Raw genomic sequence first — 18,575 nt, 5'->3', positions numbered from 1 at the left:
ATGTTGTGAAAGTACAAACCAACTGAATCGCACAGAACACCTACTGAACTCTGTCTCTTGCTTCGAAATACAGAATTCTCACAAAATCCGGTAAGAGAAAAAAAGGAAAAAAAAAGAAAAAAGAAAAAATCAGCGCAGGATTGATCATGAGGGGAGGGAGTAGCATAGGAAGAAAGGCACCATCACACTGGGATGCCCCCTCTCCAGCTGGGATGTCAGTGGGGACAGAAGTGGAGTTTCTGAGGTCTAGAGGAGAAAATGGCAACCACCTGGCAGACAGAACTAAGGGAAACTGACACAGAGGGTCCCTGCGATCCCCAGTCCTAGACATGAGTCATCAGGGACAAGCTGCAACTGGCTGCTGGAGATTGGTGAGAAGAAGATATAACAACTGTAAATATATATGTACCCAATATAGGACCCCCTAAATATATAAAGCAAATATTAACAAACATAAAGAGAGAAATCAACAGTAACACTTATATCAATGGATGGATCACCCAGATAGAAAAATCAATAAGGAAAAACTGGCCCTAATGGCACATTAAACCAGATGGACTTAATAGATTATATACAGAACATTCCATCGAAAAGCAGCAAGATATACATTTTTTTTCAAGTATACATGTAACACTCTCCAGGACAGATAACAAAACAAGTCTCAATAAATTTAAGAAGATTGAAATTACACCAAGCATCTGTTCTGATCACAATGGCATGAGACTAGAAATCAACTACAAGAAAAAAATGCACAAAACAAAAACATGCTACTAAACAATGAGTCACTGATAAATCAAAGAGAAAAAAAAAAATACCTGGAGACAAACAAAAACAAAAACATGATAATAATTCTATGGAATGCAGCAAAAGCAATATGGGCTTGTTTATAGAAATATGAGCTTAATTCAGGAAACAAAAATCTCAAGTAAACAATCTAACATAAAACAGTCATGTTAGAAATGGCAAGAAGATCTAACTTTTTTTTAATTTTTTTGGAGTCCCAGAAGAAAAAGAGACAGAAATGTGGTAAAGAAAATGTCAGAAAAGTTAATGGCTGAGAATTATGCAGAGCTCACGGAAGATAACAATCCATAGAATCAAGAGAACCAGCAAATCCTAAACAAGAGAAATAAAAATAAACCTACATCCAGATACATCATAAACTGTAGAAACCCAAAAATTTAGAGAAAAATTGTAAGATCTGCCAAAGGGAAAAAAAGACAAATTACGTTTAAAGAACAAGAGTAAGACTGACATCTAGCTATGCAGTAGTGACAATGGAAACAAAAAGACAAGAGAATGTAATTTGCAAAGAGAAAATAACTACTCATCTAGAATTCTGTGGCCACTAAAATATCTCTGAGGAAAGATGGCTATCAAAATAGCCCAAATTCAAAACCCAACCGTAACAAAATAGTATGTTATCCTCTTAATATTTGTCTTTAATTCTTCTCTTTTCCTTTCGTGTGTGTGTGTATGTGTATGTATGTATGTGTACACATACATACATACACACACATATATATATTTCTTTTAACAGAATTAAATCCCTTAAGATAATAATGAAAAGGTCATGAAATTAGGTATATGGAAAACCGTAGAATTCTCAGGACTTATTTAGATCCTACTTCCTTTAACCATAAAAAAGGTTTTAAACAACATGATTCTTAAGGTTGTTTTTAGTTCTGTGGATGATTCTGTACCTAGCTAACCACAGCTACTGCATTATTGCAATAAATTTCATTTTGTTAAATCAATGCTATAAGTAACTTAAAAAATAAGTGTTCTTTCAGAGTTGCAAGTGAGGCTATATTTACATAATCAGTCTTAAAATATAAAATAGAGAATAAAAGATTTACAAGACATAGAAATGAGCCCTTTTCCTTCTCATAAAAAGTAAGTACATATTAGAAAAAGTAACTTAATTAGGTAAATTAAAACATTCCAATAATGAACCTGGAAAATTCTGACAGTACAATAACTTACATAAGCACTGTTAGTGAGGAGCAAGTGACCTTTGTGCTACATGCAAACAGGGGAACTTTGTACATTGACTACCCAGATACAGAAAGGTAGTTTCTTTTTTTTTTTTTTTAAATATTCTAAACTCTTTTTTTTTAATTGAAGTATAATCAATTACAATGTGTCAGTCTCTCGCTTACAGCATAATGTCCCAGTCATACATACACATACATATATTCGTTCAGAAAGGTAGCTTCTAAATGAATAAAAGAATAATAATGTTAAGGATCAAAAGTGTATGCTCACCGTGTAAAAACTCCTCCTTGCAAGCAATGAAGTAGAAGAAAACAATGCTGGATTTCTTGGCCTGCTTCCTTTAAATCAGCCTTGAACCAAGAATAACTAAAACACTGTACCACAAGTGTTCCAAAGAGCATAAAGCCTACTGTTAAAATACCAAAAACATATTGTCCTTCGTGGAAAAACCTGACAGTCACCCAGATGTCCACAATTAAATCAGCTATATAGATTATAATGCCAAGAACTGACATCACAAAATTCAACTTAGTATATTTCATTATAAATCACTATATCTCTTGGTTATCTACCTTCTTCTCTCATACAAAAAGAAAAAAAAACAGAACAAATATAAGTGCTTCCTTTGGTATAGCACTGAATTTTAACTTCTACTCCCTAAATCTATTTAGAATAAAGAATAAATATTATGAAGTTGGAACACTAAAAACCAAAGTGACTAATTTTAACTTTCTTTTCTAAACCTCTAATCTAGCTGTTCCAAGGTCAATCTGCTGTTTCAGTGTTCTTCATTAGATGACAACACCTAAAATGAAACATATAAAAGAATCTAAAAATCTTGAGTATAATATTAAAAACCCTAGGCCAGGCCTTTATCAAAGCTCTATTTTTCCTAAAAATAATATATTACCAATTAATATGACTCTTATAATAGCTCCCAGAAAGTAAAGTCTCAGAAATATAGTTACTAGTTTATAACTTCCTCTCAGACTATTTATCTTTTTAAAAACATATCCTACTCACAAAGATATTTATCACAGAACCATTTATAGTGGCAAAAAATTGGAAAAAAAATCTAAATGTGTCAACATAAGGAATTGATAATATCAGTAGATTCATAAAATGAATATTACAAAGATACTAAAAATACATTTAACAAAAGTACAGTAACTGTGAAAATTCTTAATATACTTTTGATTCAGCAATTTCATCCGAGGATCAAACCCCTAGGGAAATATTTACCAATGTGCGCAAAGAGCAATATATGCTCTTTGCAGATTCTTTTTTATAACAGTAAAAAATTGAAAACTGAAATGACAATTGAGAAGCCTAGTTCAATAAATGATGGTACATCCATACTAAAGAATACACTGTGCAACCTTTAAAAACAATGAAGTAGCTTTGTCTAAACTGACTTTGGAAGATCTCTAAGACATATTAAGTAAAAAAAATGCAAATGCCAGAAGGATAAGCACAGCATATGTGGTTTTTAATTCTATAAGGAGAGGACTAGGGAGTTAGGGGTAGGAAGCAAATGCAATTTCAGTCCTTTAAACATTCTTTCATATTGTTTGAGTTTTTTACAACAGTCATGTACCAATGTATTACTTACATAATTTCTCAAAATAAAAACAATAGTGATACTTATAAAGAATTTTGATGACTGGAGAAAATATTTGTGCTACTGATGATAGCTAACATTTACTTAGTGCTACATGCCAGCTACTGAGCTACATGCTGTATACAAAATTCCCCCATTTAATTCTCACATCACACTTAGGAGGTAGATACTACTACTAAGAATGCTATTTTATAAATATAGGCCAACTGTAATCTGCAGATGAGATCTGACTTAACTGTTATTTTTTAGTTTTCCTAATTGCCATCATTTCATATAAAAATTCAGATTTTTCAAGGCTATCAAAAAACTCAAAGATCTACTACACTAGACTACCATTCCTCCATGAGCAGTGGTGCCCCCCAGATGGGACATGCTCTCTCAAGTTCACCACAGTAGCCAGCCACCCCACTTCAGTCACTTCAACAGCTAGGCCTCAATGTTAATGCAGCTACCTACTAGCTGTGTGTCCTTAAATATGTTGTTTTACCTCCCTATGCTTTATTTTCTTCATCTGAAATGTAGAGATAATAATGGTATATACCTCACAGAGTTGTTGTGAAGGTTAAAAGAGATAATATATATAATACACATAAACCTCTGGAAACCTATTTGGCACAGTTAGGGCTTAACAAATGTTAGTTATCATTATTCCTTGCCTGTCTGCCTGACACTTACAAGCATCTGAGTTTGCAATCTACAACTTAAAGGAATGTTAAATGAAAAAATACTACGTTATAATTGCCAAGCTTTGAAAATGCAACAGAAATATAACTGGAGAAATACCAAAAAAAATGTTAACAGTGGTTTTATCTGGGGAATTAATGGTATTATAGATGATTTTTTCTTCTTCATGCTTTTCTATATGTATAGACTGAATAGTTTCTCCCCAATAGTCATCATGTTGAAGTATTAACCCCCAATGTGACTGTATCTAGAGACAGGCCTTTAAGGAGGTAATAAAGTTAAAAGAAGTCACAAAGATAGGGCCCTAGTCCAATAGGAGTGGTGTCCTTATAAGAATAGGAGGAGACACCAGAGATCTATCTCGCCCCCTCCCACCCCCAAACACACACAGAGGAAAGGCCACATGACATAGGAAGAAAGGAGCCATCTGCAACCCAAAGAAAGAGGCCTCACCAGACACCAACCCTGCTAGCACCCTGATGTTGGGCCTCCAATCTCCAGAACTGTGAGAAAATTAATTTTATGTTGTTTTAGCACCCAGTGTATAGTATTCTGTTACGGCAGCCTGAGCCGACTAACACCCTACATGTCCTACAAAGAACATTTATTACTTTAAAAACGAGGAGGGGAAAGTTTTACTTAAAAACACACACAACCTAATACTTACAGCATTCTTGTCATTTTACCACTTATAAGTATTTTGTTTAAAGGTCTTCAGAATAATATTGAAAGATATCTCACTCTTCTTACAGAGGAAAAAAAAAAAAAGGTTCATTATTGCTACTTTTCCTGTCAAGAATGTTGTGGCCAACAAAATGGAAAAAATAACTTTTAAAAAAACTGAGTTTTTCCAATCTAGTAGGCCATGAATTTCCCTGGTAGACTTGTTTGACGCAGAGTGGCCACAAACGTTCAATTTGTAAAAAAGAGAAAGAGAGAGAAAGATAGAAAGAAAAAAGTACGAAAGAACAAAAGAATGAATATCTGTGAAGCACAATAAAGCAAAGTACCCCCAGGAAGGTGTGGCGCTCTGGGGGAGGGGGAGCCCCCTGTCGGCAGCTTTCCCGTCACTTCTTTTGGAGCCCGTCCTCGGTCTCCACCTCCTCCCCCTCCGAAGCGCTGAACTCCTTCCCCTACCCCTGCTCCCTGTCCTCTCCTCTTCCCTCCAGGTCGTGCCCTCCCTCCTTCTGGTCCTAGGCTCCAGACGGCTCACGCCCCACGCCCCACGCCCCACATACCTGCATCTTCAGCTGTGACCTCCGGAGCCCTGCCTGCCCCTTCACAGCTCCCTCCCCTGCCTGCACCCACCTCAGCCCCTTCCTGACTTGCCTTATTTATTTGTTGGACGCGTCTCTGAATATATCCGCCTGGGTCCCACCTCCGCCTTCGCTGCGCGCGCGCCCCTCGCGCGCGCCCCTCGTGTTTCAGGGCTGACCGTGCCCCTACCCCGACTCCGCATGTTTGCGTCTTAAAACGAGGTAGACCTTATAGATAATTTCCCTAAAATTACAGACTATAATAACTAAGCACTCCATGTGTGCATTTCTTTTTTTTTTAACATTTTTTATTGATTTATAATCATTTTACAACGTTGTGTCAATATGTGTGCATTTCTTAATTGCTCTCCCCACAAAGAGAGCTTCCTTTACCTGGCATGGATAAGAAAAACACTAGCCATTTTGGATCAAGCTTTACAAGATTGGAAATAATAATTTCTAATAAACTTAGAAATTGCATTATTGACAGAACATAAACTAATAAACTCAATAAACTAATCTGATTTGGCATCTTCTAAATTCCTAATTCAGTGGAGCAGAACATAACACCAACTGGAAAGAAAACTACAAAGCAAAGTACGTAATAAATATAGAAGCTCTCATAAAAAAGGGGGGGGCATGCAACTCTTTCAGTGACCACATAGTTGTATAACTTGTATGAAAGATAGTTCATCTTTATTCCTACGACTGATCAATACCACCTTAGGAGAAATAATGCCACCTACAAAATTTGACATAGAGAATTCATGATACTTACTGACTTAATCGGACAGTTTCAATCCAATCACATTCAGAGGTCAGCCCAGCTGTCTGGCTACCTGGATGCCAGCCAAAATACACAACCCTTTCCTGCTGAACTCATATGATCTCTTCACAATAAAGAAGATACCTGAAGTACAAACCAACAAACTTTCCCTTGTCAATCAAATTTAACACACTTGTTATAGACTTACCTTTCAAGTATAAAAAGCCTTCTTTAACTCAAAGCCCCTTCCGGAGAATCTTCATCTTGGGAATCTTTTATTTCTTCCTCACTGAAAGCAAGGATAATAAGGGGTGTGTGAACCTTTAAGATCGAAACTAAAATGAAGCTGAAATCACCTGTTAGTCATATATGCGATTTCTCATCCAGTGATAACAGAGTCCATATAGTTGTGACAACAGGACACCCCTTTAAAACTGTCACATCGGGGAAGGAATTACATGGCTCCTTTTATAGGCTGACTAGGTTACAAGCTTTGACTGTATTATCAATTAAGTTGTAAGAAAATGCAATTTGCCACACAGCATATCCAAGCAGACAATTCATGTTTGAAAAGGAGAGAGATTCTTGAACCTGAAATACTGATAAAGAATTTACAATATATCATTAACTTAGACCTACTTTTTTCAAACTGTGTACCTTCTCAAACCCTGTGCCTCAAGAATATATGGTTGTTGGTTTCTATTCCTAAAATAAACACTACAGTTCTATTTCCAAGCCTTTGCTCAAGGTTATTTACTATCTAGAATGCCCTTCCACCTACATTTCCTGTTAAAGTTCTATCAGCTCTTCAAAAATCAGCTCAAAATCCACACCTTTAAGTGTCCCTGGATCTTCCTAGTCAATTTGATTCTCCCTTCCTCCTTGCTATCCCATCACTTTAACTATACTTCTCTAGGACTTACCCACATATGCTTTAAAATAAGATCATGTACAACTCCTTCCTATTATAAGCCTCTAGAAAGCTGACCATCTTATTCATTTTAACACCCCCCCATACATCTACAATACCTTATAGGTTACAGGTAGATGATAAATTATTGTTAAATGTAACTGAACAGAATGTAAAAATCATTGGTCTTATTTCTTGGGGAAGAACTTAAACTTCAAATCATATTGCTAAACATATTCACAAAGACTCAGTTTTGTATCTGTAGCCTAGAACTTTCTTCTCAGCTCAACCCACATATCTGTCTACTGATTTCTTTACAGGGATATCCCACAATCACCTCAGTTTCTACTTGTCTAAACCAAGTTCATCACGACCCTCTGTTCCTGCTCTTCTGCTAGTGTCTATTGTCACTTTGCACGACTCTACTCAAGTCACTTAAATTTTAAATTATTTGTTGCACCCATTTCTTCACCTACTAAATGAAGAGCGTGGCAATTTATTAAATGAAATGGTGATGAAAAGCACAAGGGAAATCCTAATTTCAAACCAAAAAAAGCTAAGGGATAATGTTTAGAGTAAATGATAGTGGTTGTAAAAAGCGCTTAGCACCGCAGTAAACGCTAAGTAAACGTTCGTTACTGCTATTTATTATAAAAGGCGCGCTACTCCTCACACACACCCCCCACCATCACCCGAGAAGCTGACGAGCAGCCCTTCCGGAGACTGAACTCAGTGCCTAACCCCAAACCTGCCTGCCCTTTGCTCCATCACAAGACTTCCCAGGTTAAAACGTCTATCGCCCACTTGGATGAACTCGCCTGCCTGGACACAAACTCCAAAGAATGTACCAGGCTCTGTGACAGGCGATAGAGCCCGCTGACAGAATTCGAGCGTCGCCTCACGCCCCCTCAAGCCTCGCGCGGCCGAACTCCTTTGCGCCTCGGCCCGCGAAACCCGGGCAGCGTCACGTGACCTCTAGCCCCGCCCCGGCACAGCTGCCCATCTCTGCGCCCCCTCCCCTCGCTCCGCCCCTCCCCGTGGAGTCCGGTGACCGCTGGCCCCGCCCCCAGCACAGCTAGCTATTTCCCCTCCCGCTCCGCTCGCGCGGCGTCACGTGACCTCCGCCCCCGCCCCGGGTCTTGTTGCTGGTTCCGCCCTCCATCCGCCTGCGCGGCAGAGACAGAGATGGCTGCCGCACTGCAGCGGGTCGAACGGCTGTCCAGTCGGGTGGTTCGCGTCCTGGGCTGTAACCCGGGTCCCATGACCCTGCAGGGCACCAACACCTACCTGGTGGGGACTGGCTCCAGGTAAACGTCCCCTTTAACCCCGATTACACAGCGGCCCGCAGGACGCGCGGAGGTGAGACTGCGACGACTGCTCACCGCGGTCGGAGAAGCTGTGCGCGAGCACCAGGCACCGCACGGCGGCCGACGCCCCGACTCAGGACAGCCCCTAAATCACGACCACCCCAGGTGGTCAGCTGACTTACAAATGACTGATGGAGAAAAACAAAATCCTGTTTTTGAGACCCAATTTACTTTGCTTGATGTTAATGCCAAGATGAGCATGTTAAGCTGTTGAGAAACTAGGATCTCCTGCAGTTGTTACGAATCCAGGAAAGCGTTTACTTTGCACCCGCTGGTTTTTCACTGGTTGGCCCAGAGCATAACTTCCTTTCGCAAAAGCGATTCGTGTGCTGAGGCCTTTTTCTTAAATCAGCAGTAGAGGGCAGGGTTGCTGTGAAACCCAAAAGAGACCCCTAGCCCTTGGGAGAGAGGAGCTGTTTTTCGTTACTATTGTGTGGCCTTAAGTTATTTTGCAGATGGAATAACTTGTCTGTATTTCTAAGAGTTTTCTCTTGTTCAGCTGCATTCTGTTTTAGTGGAATTATGCAGAAACGGGCATATGTGATTTACTGCACAGTAAGTGGGTTGAGCTATTTTTATATAGTACTTAGTCTTTAGTATACTCTAGACAATAAAATAAGATTCAGTTCCCCTTGAGCACAGAATTTAATTGTGCAGTTGAGACGTATTAAAATTAATAAAATACAGCTGACTACTAAAAACAGCTTAATAAGTATATTTTATTGGGGTTTCATTTGAAGTATCTACTGTATTTGCCTTTTTCTAGTAGATCATAGTTTTGGAAACAGCAGGATGGGGAACTGGAAATACAGCAAGTCAAGCAGGTAAAAAGTTAAGTCCGGGGTAAACAAGGCAGGGTCAGAGCTTTAGGTGCCTCCAGGATCTAGGAGGATAGAAAGTGAAGCACGAAAAACACCTGATATCTAGCACAGAGTCTGGGTTGGCTGAGACCCCAGGAAGTCCATGGGTATTCTCTTCTCTCTTCAGTGTGTCATCTTAAACGAGTTCTAAAGTCAGTACCTAAGATGAAAATAGCATATTGTTAAAACTACCCTAGAAAGTCGTGAAAACACTGTGTTGAAGATGAGTGTACTGTCTCTCAGTGAGTTCAACACAGCCTGCTTTTTCTTCCAGCGATGAAACAGATGGCTGGTTCTGTCTGAAAACCAGATGAAGAAGTGGGCTTGCCAACTTTAGGGGCCATGTTGTATGAAAAATAAACACTATATCCTTAAACACTAGAATCACACTCAGCATGGCAAAGCGCTGGTGCTGAAAGACTTAGAGAACCTGAAACTGATTGAGGGAAGAGCAGGTTCAGTCTTCAGTCTCGTACTGCTTTAGGCTGCCACTCACATGAACTCGTGGAGTGGAATGGTGAGAGCTGAGGATGATCATGAGCCCATACAGTTGAGCTAGAATAAGTTAATGTACAGGTGCTACTGCCGTGCTGTATAAGTAGATGTCAGGTAATCAGCAATGAGTCTTAATTGGGTCCAAGTAAGAGGTTCTGATATTGGTATCCGTCTGTTCCACAAAGATCACAGGTGGCTCCTGTATCACTAAACCCAGTGGCATTTTTCCATTCCCATCTTATTTGAACTTCATTATCTTCTTACACTGTTGACCGCTCCCTCCTTGATGTGCTAACCACATTCTCCTGTCAAAGGAAGGTTCAGAACCATAAGTACAACTAATAAGGTTGTCTGGGTAAAGCAATAAAGCAGCTCAGACATTTTCCCCACGCATCCCTGCTGCCTTCACTTTGATGTAAGGAGCCCATGAAACACATCAAGGATCCATTTTGTACATTGTGCAGATGAGTTGGTTTCCTTAGGGACACCATTGAATCAGATTCTTTGATATCTTTGAGACATTTGAAGATACTGTTAAATATTTTTTTTATTGAGTTATACTCAGTTCACAATGTTGTGTCCATTTCTGGTGTACAGCAGAATTTTTCAGTCATACATGAATTTACACATATTCATTTCACCATGAGCTACTACAAGATTTTGTATATATTGAAGATACTGTAAAAGATCTTGAAGGCAGATCTGGTGCCAGAATACCTGGTTCTGCCATTTCCTCGCAGAGTAACCTTGAGCGAGGTACTTAATTTCTGGATAAAAGAATGAAATGCCCACCTTGCAAGGTTGTTCTGAAGAATATAATTGTTAAAATATGAAAAGTCCTTGGAACAGTGCCGTATTTAAGTGCTGTGTAAATGTTCAATATTATTGCTAATATTCCTTGTTCAGGCTTATATTTAGCTATAAGTTTTTTCAAAGAGCTTTCTTAAGGTGAGATTATTACAGTTAAGCTGATACAGCTGGTTTTCAAGCATGTTGGAAGCAAAATAATTTATGCAGTTTCTTAAATGTACTGTAATTTATGAGTGAGAAATATGCTGCTATTAACTCTGTGCTCCAATTGTGTGATTATCTTTTAATTTTCAGGAGAATCCTCATTGACACTGGAGAACCAGCAATTCCAGAATATATCAGCTGCTTAAAGCAGGCTCTAACTGAATTTAACACAGCAATCCAGGAAATCATAGTGACCCACTGGCACCGTGATCACACTGGAGGCATAACTGATATTTGTAAAAGCATCAATAATGGTAAACAGAAAACATTAAGCTCATTGAAGAAAACTGTTTTTGGAATAATTTAATTCAGTTAGCAAAGCTAAGTAAGCTAGTAAACCATGTACTGAATACATTATATTTAAATGGTACTTTTAGAAATGAACATAACTTGAATACTGTCCCCAACTTTAACAAGAGAGGAAAGGAAAAGTCCTATTTTCTGTTTCATAACTCCTCCCTCTTATTTTTCCCCTTTGCGCAGTGATGAAGGTCAGTTTTAATTTAGTTTGTGTAACAATGACTATTTTAGATTGCATAATGGCTAACTACTGCTGAGCATCCACCTTGTGCCCGGCCCTGCGTGAAAACTTCTCATGAGTTCTGTGAGGCGGATGCTGTTACTGTCCATGTTCTAAACGTGGCCTCACGTCTTCTGTAACATAAGGCAATCACCGGTGTTATATCCAGGGTGGAGGGAGAGGGGGTGAGCCCTACAGGTATCTGAGAGGAGGGCACCCCAGGCAGAGGGCAGTGCAAAGGCAGAGACCCTGGAATGGGGGTATGTTTGGCATGTCCAGGCAAGACGAGGTTAAGAACATTCATTCACAAAAAGAATGTACGTAGGCATTCAACTAATATTTTTTAACATTTTTAATTACCTTCTTTTTAGTTCTTGAGACTATAATTGGGACACCAGAACATTCTCAGCTACAGCACCCAGCATCACCAGGCTGACCACTGTAAAAACCTGCCTACCTACCCCTCTAACCTCCTTCCTCCCAATCCAAGGGGACTGCCTGGCACAGGAAATCATTCTCTATCAATCAGACTTTTCCTCACCTTTCTTTCTCTTGTCTATCATTCCATTTTGTGAATTAAAAACTATGGCAGGGGGAGGGTATAGCTCAGTAGTAGAGTGCGTGCTTAGCATGTATGAGGTCCTGGGTTCAATCCCGAGTACCTCCATCAAAAATAAACAAAGAAACCTAATTACCTCCCCTTGCCCACTAAAAAATTAAAGAAAAAAAACTGGCAAAAAAAAAAAAAACACTATGGCAAAATTCCTTAATTAGCTTTGGTCAGCTCCTTTAGCATGAGAGCCAATTTGCAAAATTAAAATGTTTATGGCCCCCTTTTTCTCCTTCATAAATCAGCTTTATTGAGCCTGAATTTACATACATGAAATGTACCCATTTTAAGTGTATAGTTTGGCAAACGCCTATATGATCAATCAAGATAAAGAACATTCTCACCTCCCCAAAAAGAGGCCCCCCATCCCTCTCTGCAGTGATTTCCCCCTCCACCTCCAGCAACCACTCATCTGCTTCATTTCACTGTAGATTAGTTTTGCCTGTGTTCCAAAGTTGCCCGTAACATAGGGATCCAGAATCACTCTGTCCTTTCACACAGCATCATGTTTTTGAGATTCACCCATGTTTCCTGCATTAGTAGTTTGTTCCTTTCTTACTGCGAAGTAGTAATCCATGGTAGGAAATTGCCACCATTTGTGTATCCATTCACCTCTTAATGGACATCTCACCCACTTTCTTTAAAGTAAAAATTAAAATAGCTTTGGGTTCCATACAAAATAATACTTATATACTAGATTACCTAATATATTGATTTAAAGAAAATCAGGGAGAAATTTGACACTGTTTTATAGCCACTAAAACTTTCATACTTTATTTATGAAGTGGCTGGTTGTGTTTCATTCTGAACTTTATTGAAGCTGGACCAGCTATATGCAAACCTTGAGTTATTCCACATTGAAATTATACAGAGGTAATGGTCAGAATCTCCCCGCAAAAGTTCCATGTGTTTCTTCATTCTCTAAATCCTTAATCATTAGCATTCTTGTTCTGTTTTGCTTTATAATTTCTGTTCCATATTTTAATTATTAGTTTAATTTTTTATAACTTTGTTGAATTATTAGTATGGCAGAAATTTTTCAACTACTTGACAGCACTAACAACCTGTGTTTTTACAGGCCAGACCAAAATTATGAATGCCATTTATAAGATTTCTATGGGAAGATACAGTAACTCCGAAGCAACCTGCTTACAGAATTTTAAATTACAATCAGTGTATGATTTAGCAACTCCTGGTGACTTACAGGGAGCCAGAATTTTACTAGACATGAGAACTGTACAGCCCCAGGCTGCTTAAGTGTTCTGTTTTGGTTAGTTTTTGACTAAACCTTACAAAATATATTTTGTTATTTGATAATCATTATTTTGCAGCTGAAGTTGGGCCTTTGCCATGTATTTAACATTCTAGTCCTAGAAGTCAAATATTTGTTTCTATGCTATTCAATTAAAGTGTGTTTTTATTGGAAAGTATTATACAGGAACAATATTACATGTTTGTATGAACTTAAATAATTAGTATCAGCAATGATGTTATAATCTAATATTTAAACCTTAACAAATGAGGGTTTCCTTCTGATAAAATAATTATATGATAGAGACAGAAAGTAGGTAAGTGGTTGCCAGGAGGCTGGGAGAAGGTAAGAATAGGGAATGAGTACCACTGGGTACAGTGTTTTGAAAATGTTCAAAAGTTATACAGTGATTATGATTATACAAGTCTTTGTACTGGAAAAAATACCCACAGAGTTGTACATTTCAAAAGGGTGAATTTTATAGTTTGTGAATTATATCTTGATAAACTCTTATTAAAAATTATTATTATTATATGATTGCTTTCAGCATGCCCTTCTCCATCTTGCTCTTATATAAGTTGCTGTCGTGAATATAAGTGTTTTCATATTTGCATATAATTTTAAAAACTTAAATGGAGTTATTTTTATAGGATGACATTTATTTTCTAATTTTGAGGTAATTGAGTTTTTTTGAAAAGATTTCATAACTAGAAGTATAATATCTCCACCTCTTTACTGAAAGATAAAATTATGCAGATTAAAAATAAAAACAAAAAACCTCACTATCTCACTCCATAATGAAGACAGCCTTATTCTGTAATGTCAGTCCCCGAATAGCATATTATTTTTGCTTCAGCCTCAAAGATAAAAAATAGTGGAGTTTGGGGCTGGAGAGGGAAGGTCTAGTTGCTGTCATTTTATTTTGTTTTTATTATATTTGCAGTATTTCTACCTCCTTTATCCTCCCTACCAGCCAGATTTCTATGCCTTGCCAATTTTCCTCTGAATGTCTTTTTCTCCCTCTGTATTTCCATTGATACAACACTAGCCCTGGTTACCTGCTAGCTGGGTTATTGCAGTCATCCCCTCCTGGTCTTTCTGATCGCTCCCCCTACAATCCCCCCACCTACAGCTTCCAGACTAATTGACCTTTTAACACTATTTCATTTTCTTACTAAAGAGTGCACGGTAGACACATGTGATAAAGTTTTTTTTTTAATAATTTATTCTTTTTGCAGGGGGAGTGGTAATTAGATTTGTTTGTTTATCTATTTATTTGTTTTAATGGAGGTACTGAGGATTGAACCAAGGACCTCGTACATGCTGAGCACACACTCTACCACTGAGCTGTACCCTCCCCCCACTGAAGTTTAAATTCTGCTCTATGAAAGGCATCTTAAGGCCCTCCATGATCTGAGCTTATCCTATTTGCCCCTCTCCTCTTTATTTGAGAGGCCCCTCTTCCTAGCCAGTGTTTTGCATTAGACAAGTTCGTAGCATTGTGTTTTGCACAGATGCCACACTCATCCTCATTTCTATGCCTTTCTAATGCTGTTCCCCTTACCTGCAGGTCTTTCTCTGAACTCTTCCCAATCCTCCTCACCCTGTAAGTTGTACCGCAAGTTCTATCATATTTATGAATCCTTTCCTAATTGTTTCTCCTTTCTCTAAACTCCTGTTGCTTTTATTAGCTCAGTTGTTCATTTGGTATCCATTAAATGGTACCGAGTGTAGTTCTCTAATTATTGCCTGTTTGTGTTCTATTTCCCCAATTATGACAGTGTTTCAGCACTTTGATGTCTTGGTGCTTGTAGTTACTGTACATAGTATACTGGTTAGATCATTGCCAGTTAGCTATTTGACTGGTTAATTAATTGATTTTCTTTGTGTCAGTGAGGGTAATATGCGTTACATTTATTTTAATGGTTTAATATCTTAGCCCCAGGTTTGGGGCTTCTTTTCAGCATTCACAGAAAGAACTTTATGTTATCATCCTTTTATTATTAGCTATTGGCATGATGCCATGACTTTTTTTTTTTTTTTTTTTTTTTTTTACTATGTGTTAGGCATCTCAATAGAGAAACGTTCCTGGATTCTGTATTCCTGCCTCTTCAACACCCATCTCAATCTCAAAGCTAGCTGAAATTATGAAGAGTGACTTTCAAGTTTTTGTATAAAATAGGAATGACTAGAAAAACACACAGGCTTTTATAGAGACCTAGAGGGGCATAAAAGAATAAAAATCTCTGTCGTTGAGACAGCAGGAACAGTTACCATCCCAGATATACGCTGCTATAATTCATCCCATTTCTATTGCCTCTAAATGTTAATATTTTTTGTAGCCTTTCACAAGTCAGCTCTATGAAAATTGATCTCTTAAAAGGCTGAATTATCACTTAAAGTGTGACAATATCTTTTACGTGTTTTGTGACTAGACACTGAATATTGCATTAAAAAACTCCCACGGAATCCCAGGAGAGAGGAAATTATAGGAGATGGAGAGCAGCAGTACATTTATGTGAAAGATGGAGATGTGATTAAGACTGAGGGCGCCACTCTAAGGTAAGTAAATGTCCTTGAGCCAGGAAGGGCGGGGGGTGAGGGGTGTCAATGTATATATGTGTTTTAAAAAGAAGGGTAAGGAAGATTTCTACATATTTGCTTGCATGAGTGAAAGTATCTCAGGAGGGATACAAAAGATCTGGTAACACTGGTTACTCTGGGAAGAGAAAATGGGTTGCTTGAGAAACATGACAAAAGAAAAAGCTTTTCTATCTGCCTTTTTTTAAATGATTTGTTTGAATTAATTGATCACCTTTTTTTTATTGAAGTATAGTGCACTTACAGTGTTGTGTCAATTTCTGGTGTACAGCATAGTGTTTCAGTCATACATATACATACATATATTCGTTTTCATTATAGGTTACTACAAGATAGTGAATATAGTTCCCTGTGCTATTGAGACAGGAGGGAACTGGGCAGGGCCCAGCCACTCAAGGAATGACAGCAACCAAAATGGTGGAAGAGTCACCTCCTAGTTGGTCTTGAGGATTAAGAGGTTTGACTTCTAATAGACCTTGATATTTATTATATGCTCATTGTAACAGCGGGATCAAATAACATGCCCACAGGCGCCATGAAAGCCCCAAGGCTAACCACAAAAGGCCAAAGGATGGGTGGTGGCCCAGTCCCTGGGAATCCCAGCCCCTTCCCCAGGGCAGTTGGATTGATCCCACTTGTAGGTACATGAAGCTACTGAGAGCATAAATAGTGACAGCACCAGGCCTAGTGGCCCTTTTCACTCTCTCCCCTTTGGAGACGGCCCTCTGTCTATGGAGTGTGGACCTACTTTTACTTTAACTTGAGCACCCAATTCCCACACCTCTTTCCTTGCCTTTCTCTTGCCTTACACTCTATGCAGTATGTATCTCTCTAAATAAATCTACTTTTGCTCAACAGTGGCTCGCACTTGAATTCTTTCCTGCACGAAGCCAAGGACCCACACTCAACCGAGACCTGGGACTCAGCCCTCCTCACACCCCACATCTGTTTTCCTGCATTACTATGATTACCTTTTTCGAAAAAAATTTAAATTTTAAAAGAATAGATTAACATTTCCTGCTTGGGGGGATTTAGGGATCCTACCCATCGGTTAAATTCAGGGCTTTCTCGTGCTCTAACTTCCAAAAGGTGACCCATAGCTGAAGTAAATACGTTTCAGGTCAGACCCATAATCCCCCAAGACCTATCTGAGGGATTCAAAAAGGTGTTTCAAACTCGTTTTTGGTTTTTTTTATGATTGCTTTTTTTTTAATGGGCTTGATTTTATCTTTATTGTATTTGTTTGTTGTTTTTGTGGGGGGTGAGGTAATTAGGTTATTTTTGTAGGACGTACTGGGGATTGAACCAAGGACCTCTTGCATGCAGAGCGCGTGCTCTGTCACTTGCAAACTTGTTAACTTTTAAAACCAAATTAATTGTGGTTCCCCACAATCTGTACTTGCTTTGTGACTTGAGAATATCTGCTTCTCTGTACTGAAGTTTTTTTCTGCTAAGACAGAAGCTGACTCCTCCTCCTCACTCTTCTCGCTCCCTCTCCCCTGACCCACCACATCTAATCAGATTAGGTTTTAACCTCAAAGATCTTGTCTGCTTGCCAAATTTGGAAGAAAAAAAAATACAATAGAGATAGAGATAATACCCACCAAGCATCCTAGTAAAGTGTAGAAAGTTATCAAGGTTTTTCAGTAAGGATTTGGTTCTGGTTGTAACCTTCAGTCTCAGAGAAAAGTCAACCTGACAGCTTTTGTTGGCTGTTTCAAATTTTCTGAGAGAGCCATCCTTATAAAGTCTGCTCTATCACAGAGGTGGCAGAACTAGATAAATGCTCTACCTGATGAATGGGAAGGCCACAGCTACAAGGCCTCTGATCTTTAGTAAAGCACCTCTGATGTCATTTCCTCTTCTCCCCCTGCCTATGTGAAGTGAATTTTAATGCAGTTTTTATGCAGATTAAAGCATTAGCCACCCAGGTGACTGGAGAATTGGAATTTCTGATTCCCTGATTTAAGAAATCCTATTGCCTTCAGCCTAGAAGATATCAAAAGAAAATCTAAAGCGAGTTCTGGTGTGAAGAGTGGGAGGCAAATAATAAAGGAGGTCTTGCAAGCACATTGACAGATAAGACAGTTTGCAGGCTCTGAAACAGAATGGTTCTCCAAATGAGTTTTTGTAGATTAAAAAAAAAATTGGATTCTACTTATAAATGCATTCTGTGTGTGATTGTTCATAAGACTGTCCATAACATAAGATACATACCCACACCCACATAGTTGTTCCATGGTTTGATTTACATACACTATGAAATGATTATATTAGTAGGTTCAGCTAATATCCACCATCTCATATAGATACAATAAAAAGAAAAGAAAGAAAAAACAATTTTCTCCTTGTGATAAGAACTCTTCATTTACTCTCTTAATAACTGTTTTATTTATCATACAGCAGTGTTAATTTTAGTATTCATATTGTCCACTATATGCCCAGTACTTATTTATCTTATAATTGGAAATTTGTACCTTTTGACTACCTTTCTCCAGTCCCCCCCCCACACCTCTGGTAACCACAGGTCTGATCTCTTCTATGAGCTTGATTTTTTTTGTCTTTTTTGAAGATTCCACAAATAAGTGAGATCACGCAGTATTTGTGTTTCTCTGTCTGGC

At 38.4% G+C, this 18,575-nt stretch overlaps 2 protein-coding genes across 9 annotated transcripts in view; one reads left to right on the top strand and one right to left on the bottom strand.

Annotated features, from left to right (window-relative positions):
* Positions 1 to 18,575, bottom strand: part of XKR9 (XK related 9) — a 238,574-nt gene that overhangs the window by 187,092 nt on the left and 32,907 nt on the right. For 3 of the 5 annotated variants that reach the window (XM_031441483.2, XM_064480873.1, XM_031441482.2), the window contains exons 2-3: positions 6,534 to 6,614; positions 2,269 to 2,803 (exon numbers count right to left, since the gene is read on the bottom strand). In XM_031441483.2, the coding sequence (XP_031297343.1) occupies positions 2,269 to 2,540 (272 nt within the window). In that variant the 5' untranslated portion in view covers positions 2,541 to 2,803; positions 6,534 to 6,614. Of the gene's footprint in view, positions 1 to 2,268; positions 2,804 to 6,533; positions 6,615 to 9,301; positions 10,263 to 18,575 lie in introns of those variants that run through there. The other 2 variants (XM_031441486.2, XR_010378480.1) reach the window with 2 other exon arrangements.
* The window catches only part of LACTB2 (lactamase beta 2), a 33,945-nt gene continuing 23,751 nt past the window's right edge, over positions 8,382 to 18,575 (top strand). For 3 of the 4 annotated variants that reach the window (XR_010378481.1, XM_064480874.1, XM_031441488.2), the window contains exons 1-4: positions 8,385 to 8,542; positions 11,062 to 11,225; positions 14,924 to 14,959; positions 15,789 to 15,915. Coding sequence is in view for 3 of the 4 variants with exons in the window: in XM_064480874.1 (XP_064336944.1) it covers positions 8,421 to 8,542; positions 11,062 to 11,225; positions 14,924 to 14,959; positions 15,789 to 15,915 (449 nt within the window). In the remaining variant the exon portion in view is untranslated. Of the gene's footprint in view, positions 8,543 to 11,061; positions 11,226 to 14,923; positions 14,960 to 15,788; positions 15,916 to 18,575 lie in introns of all 4 variants that reach the window. The other variant, XM_010997553.3, reaches the window with a different exon arrangement.

This window comes from Camelus dromedarius, chromosome 30, assembly GCF_036321535.1.
Source record: "Camelus dromedarius isolate mCamDro1 chromosome 30, mCamDro1.pat, whole genome shotgun sequence".
NCBI classification, from domain to species: Eukaryota; Metazoa; Chordata; class Mammalia; order Artiodactyla; family Camelidae; genus Camelus; species Camelus dromedarius.
The sequence above is the reverse complement of the archived record's forward strand: the minus strand, read 5'-3'. Positions and strand labels throughout refer to the sequence as shown.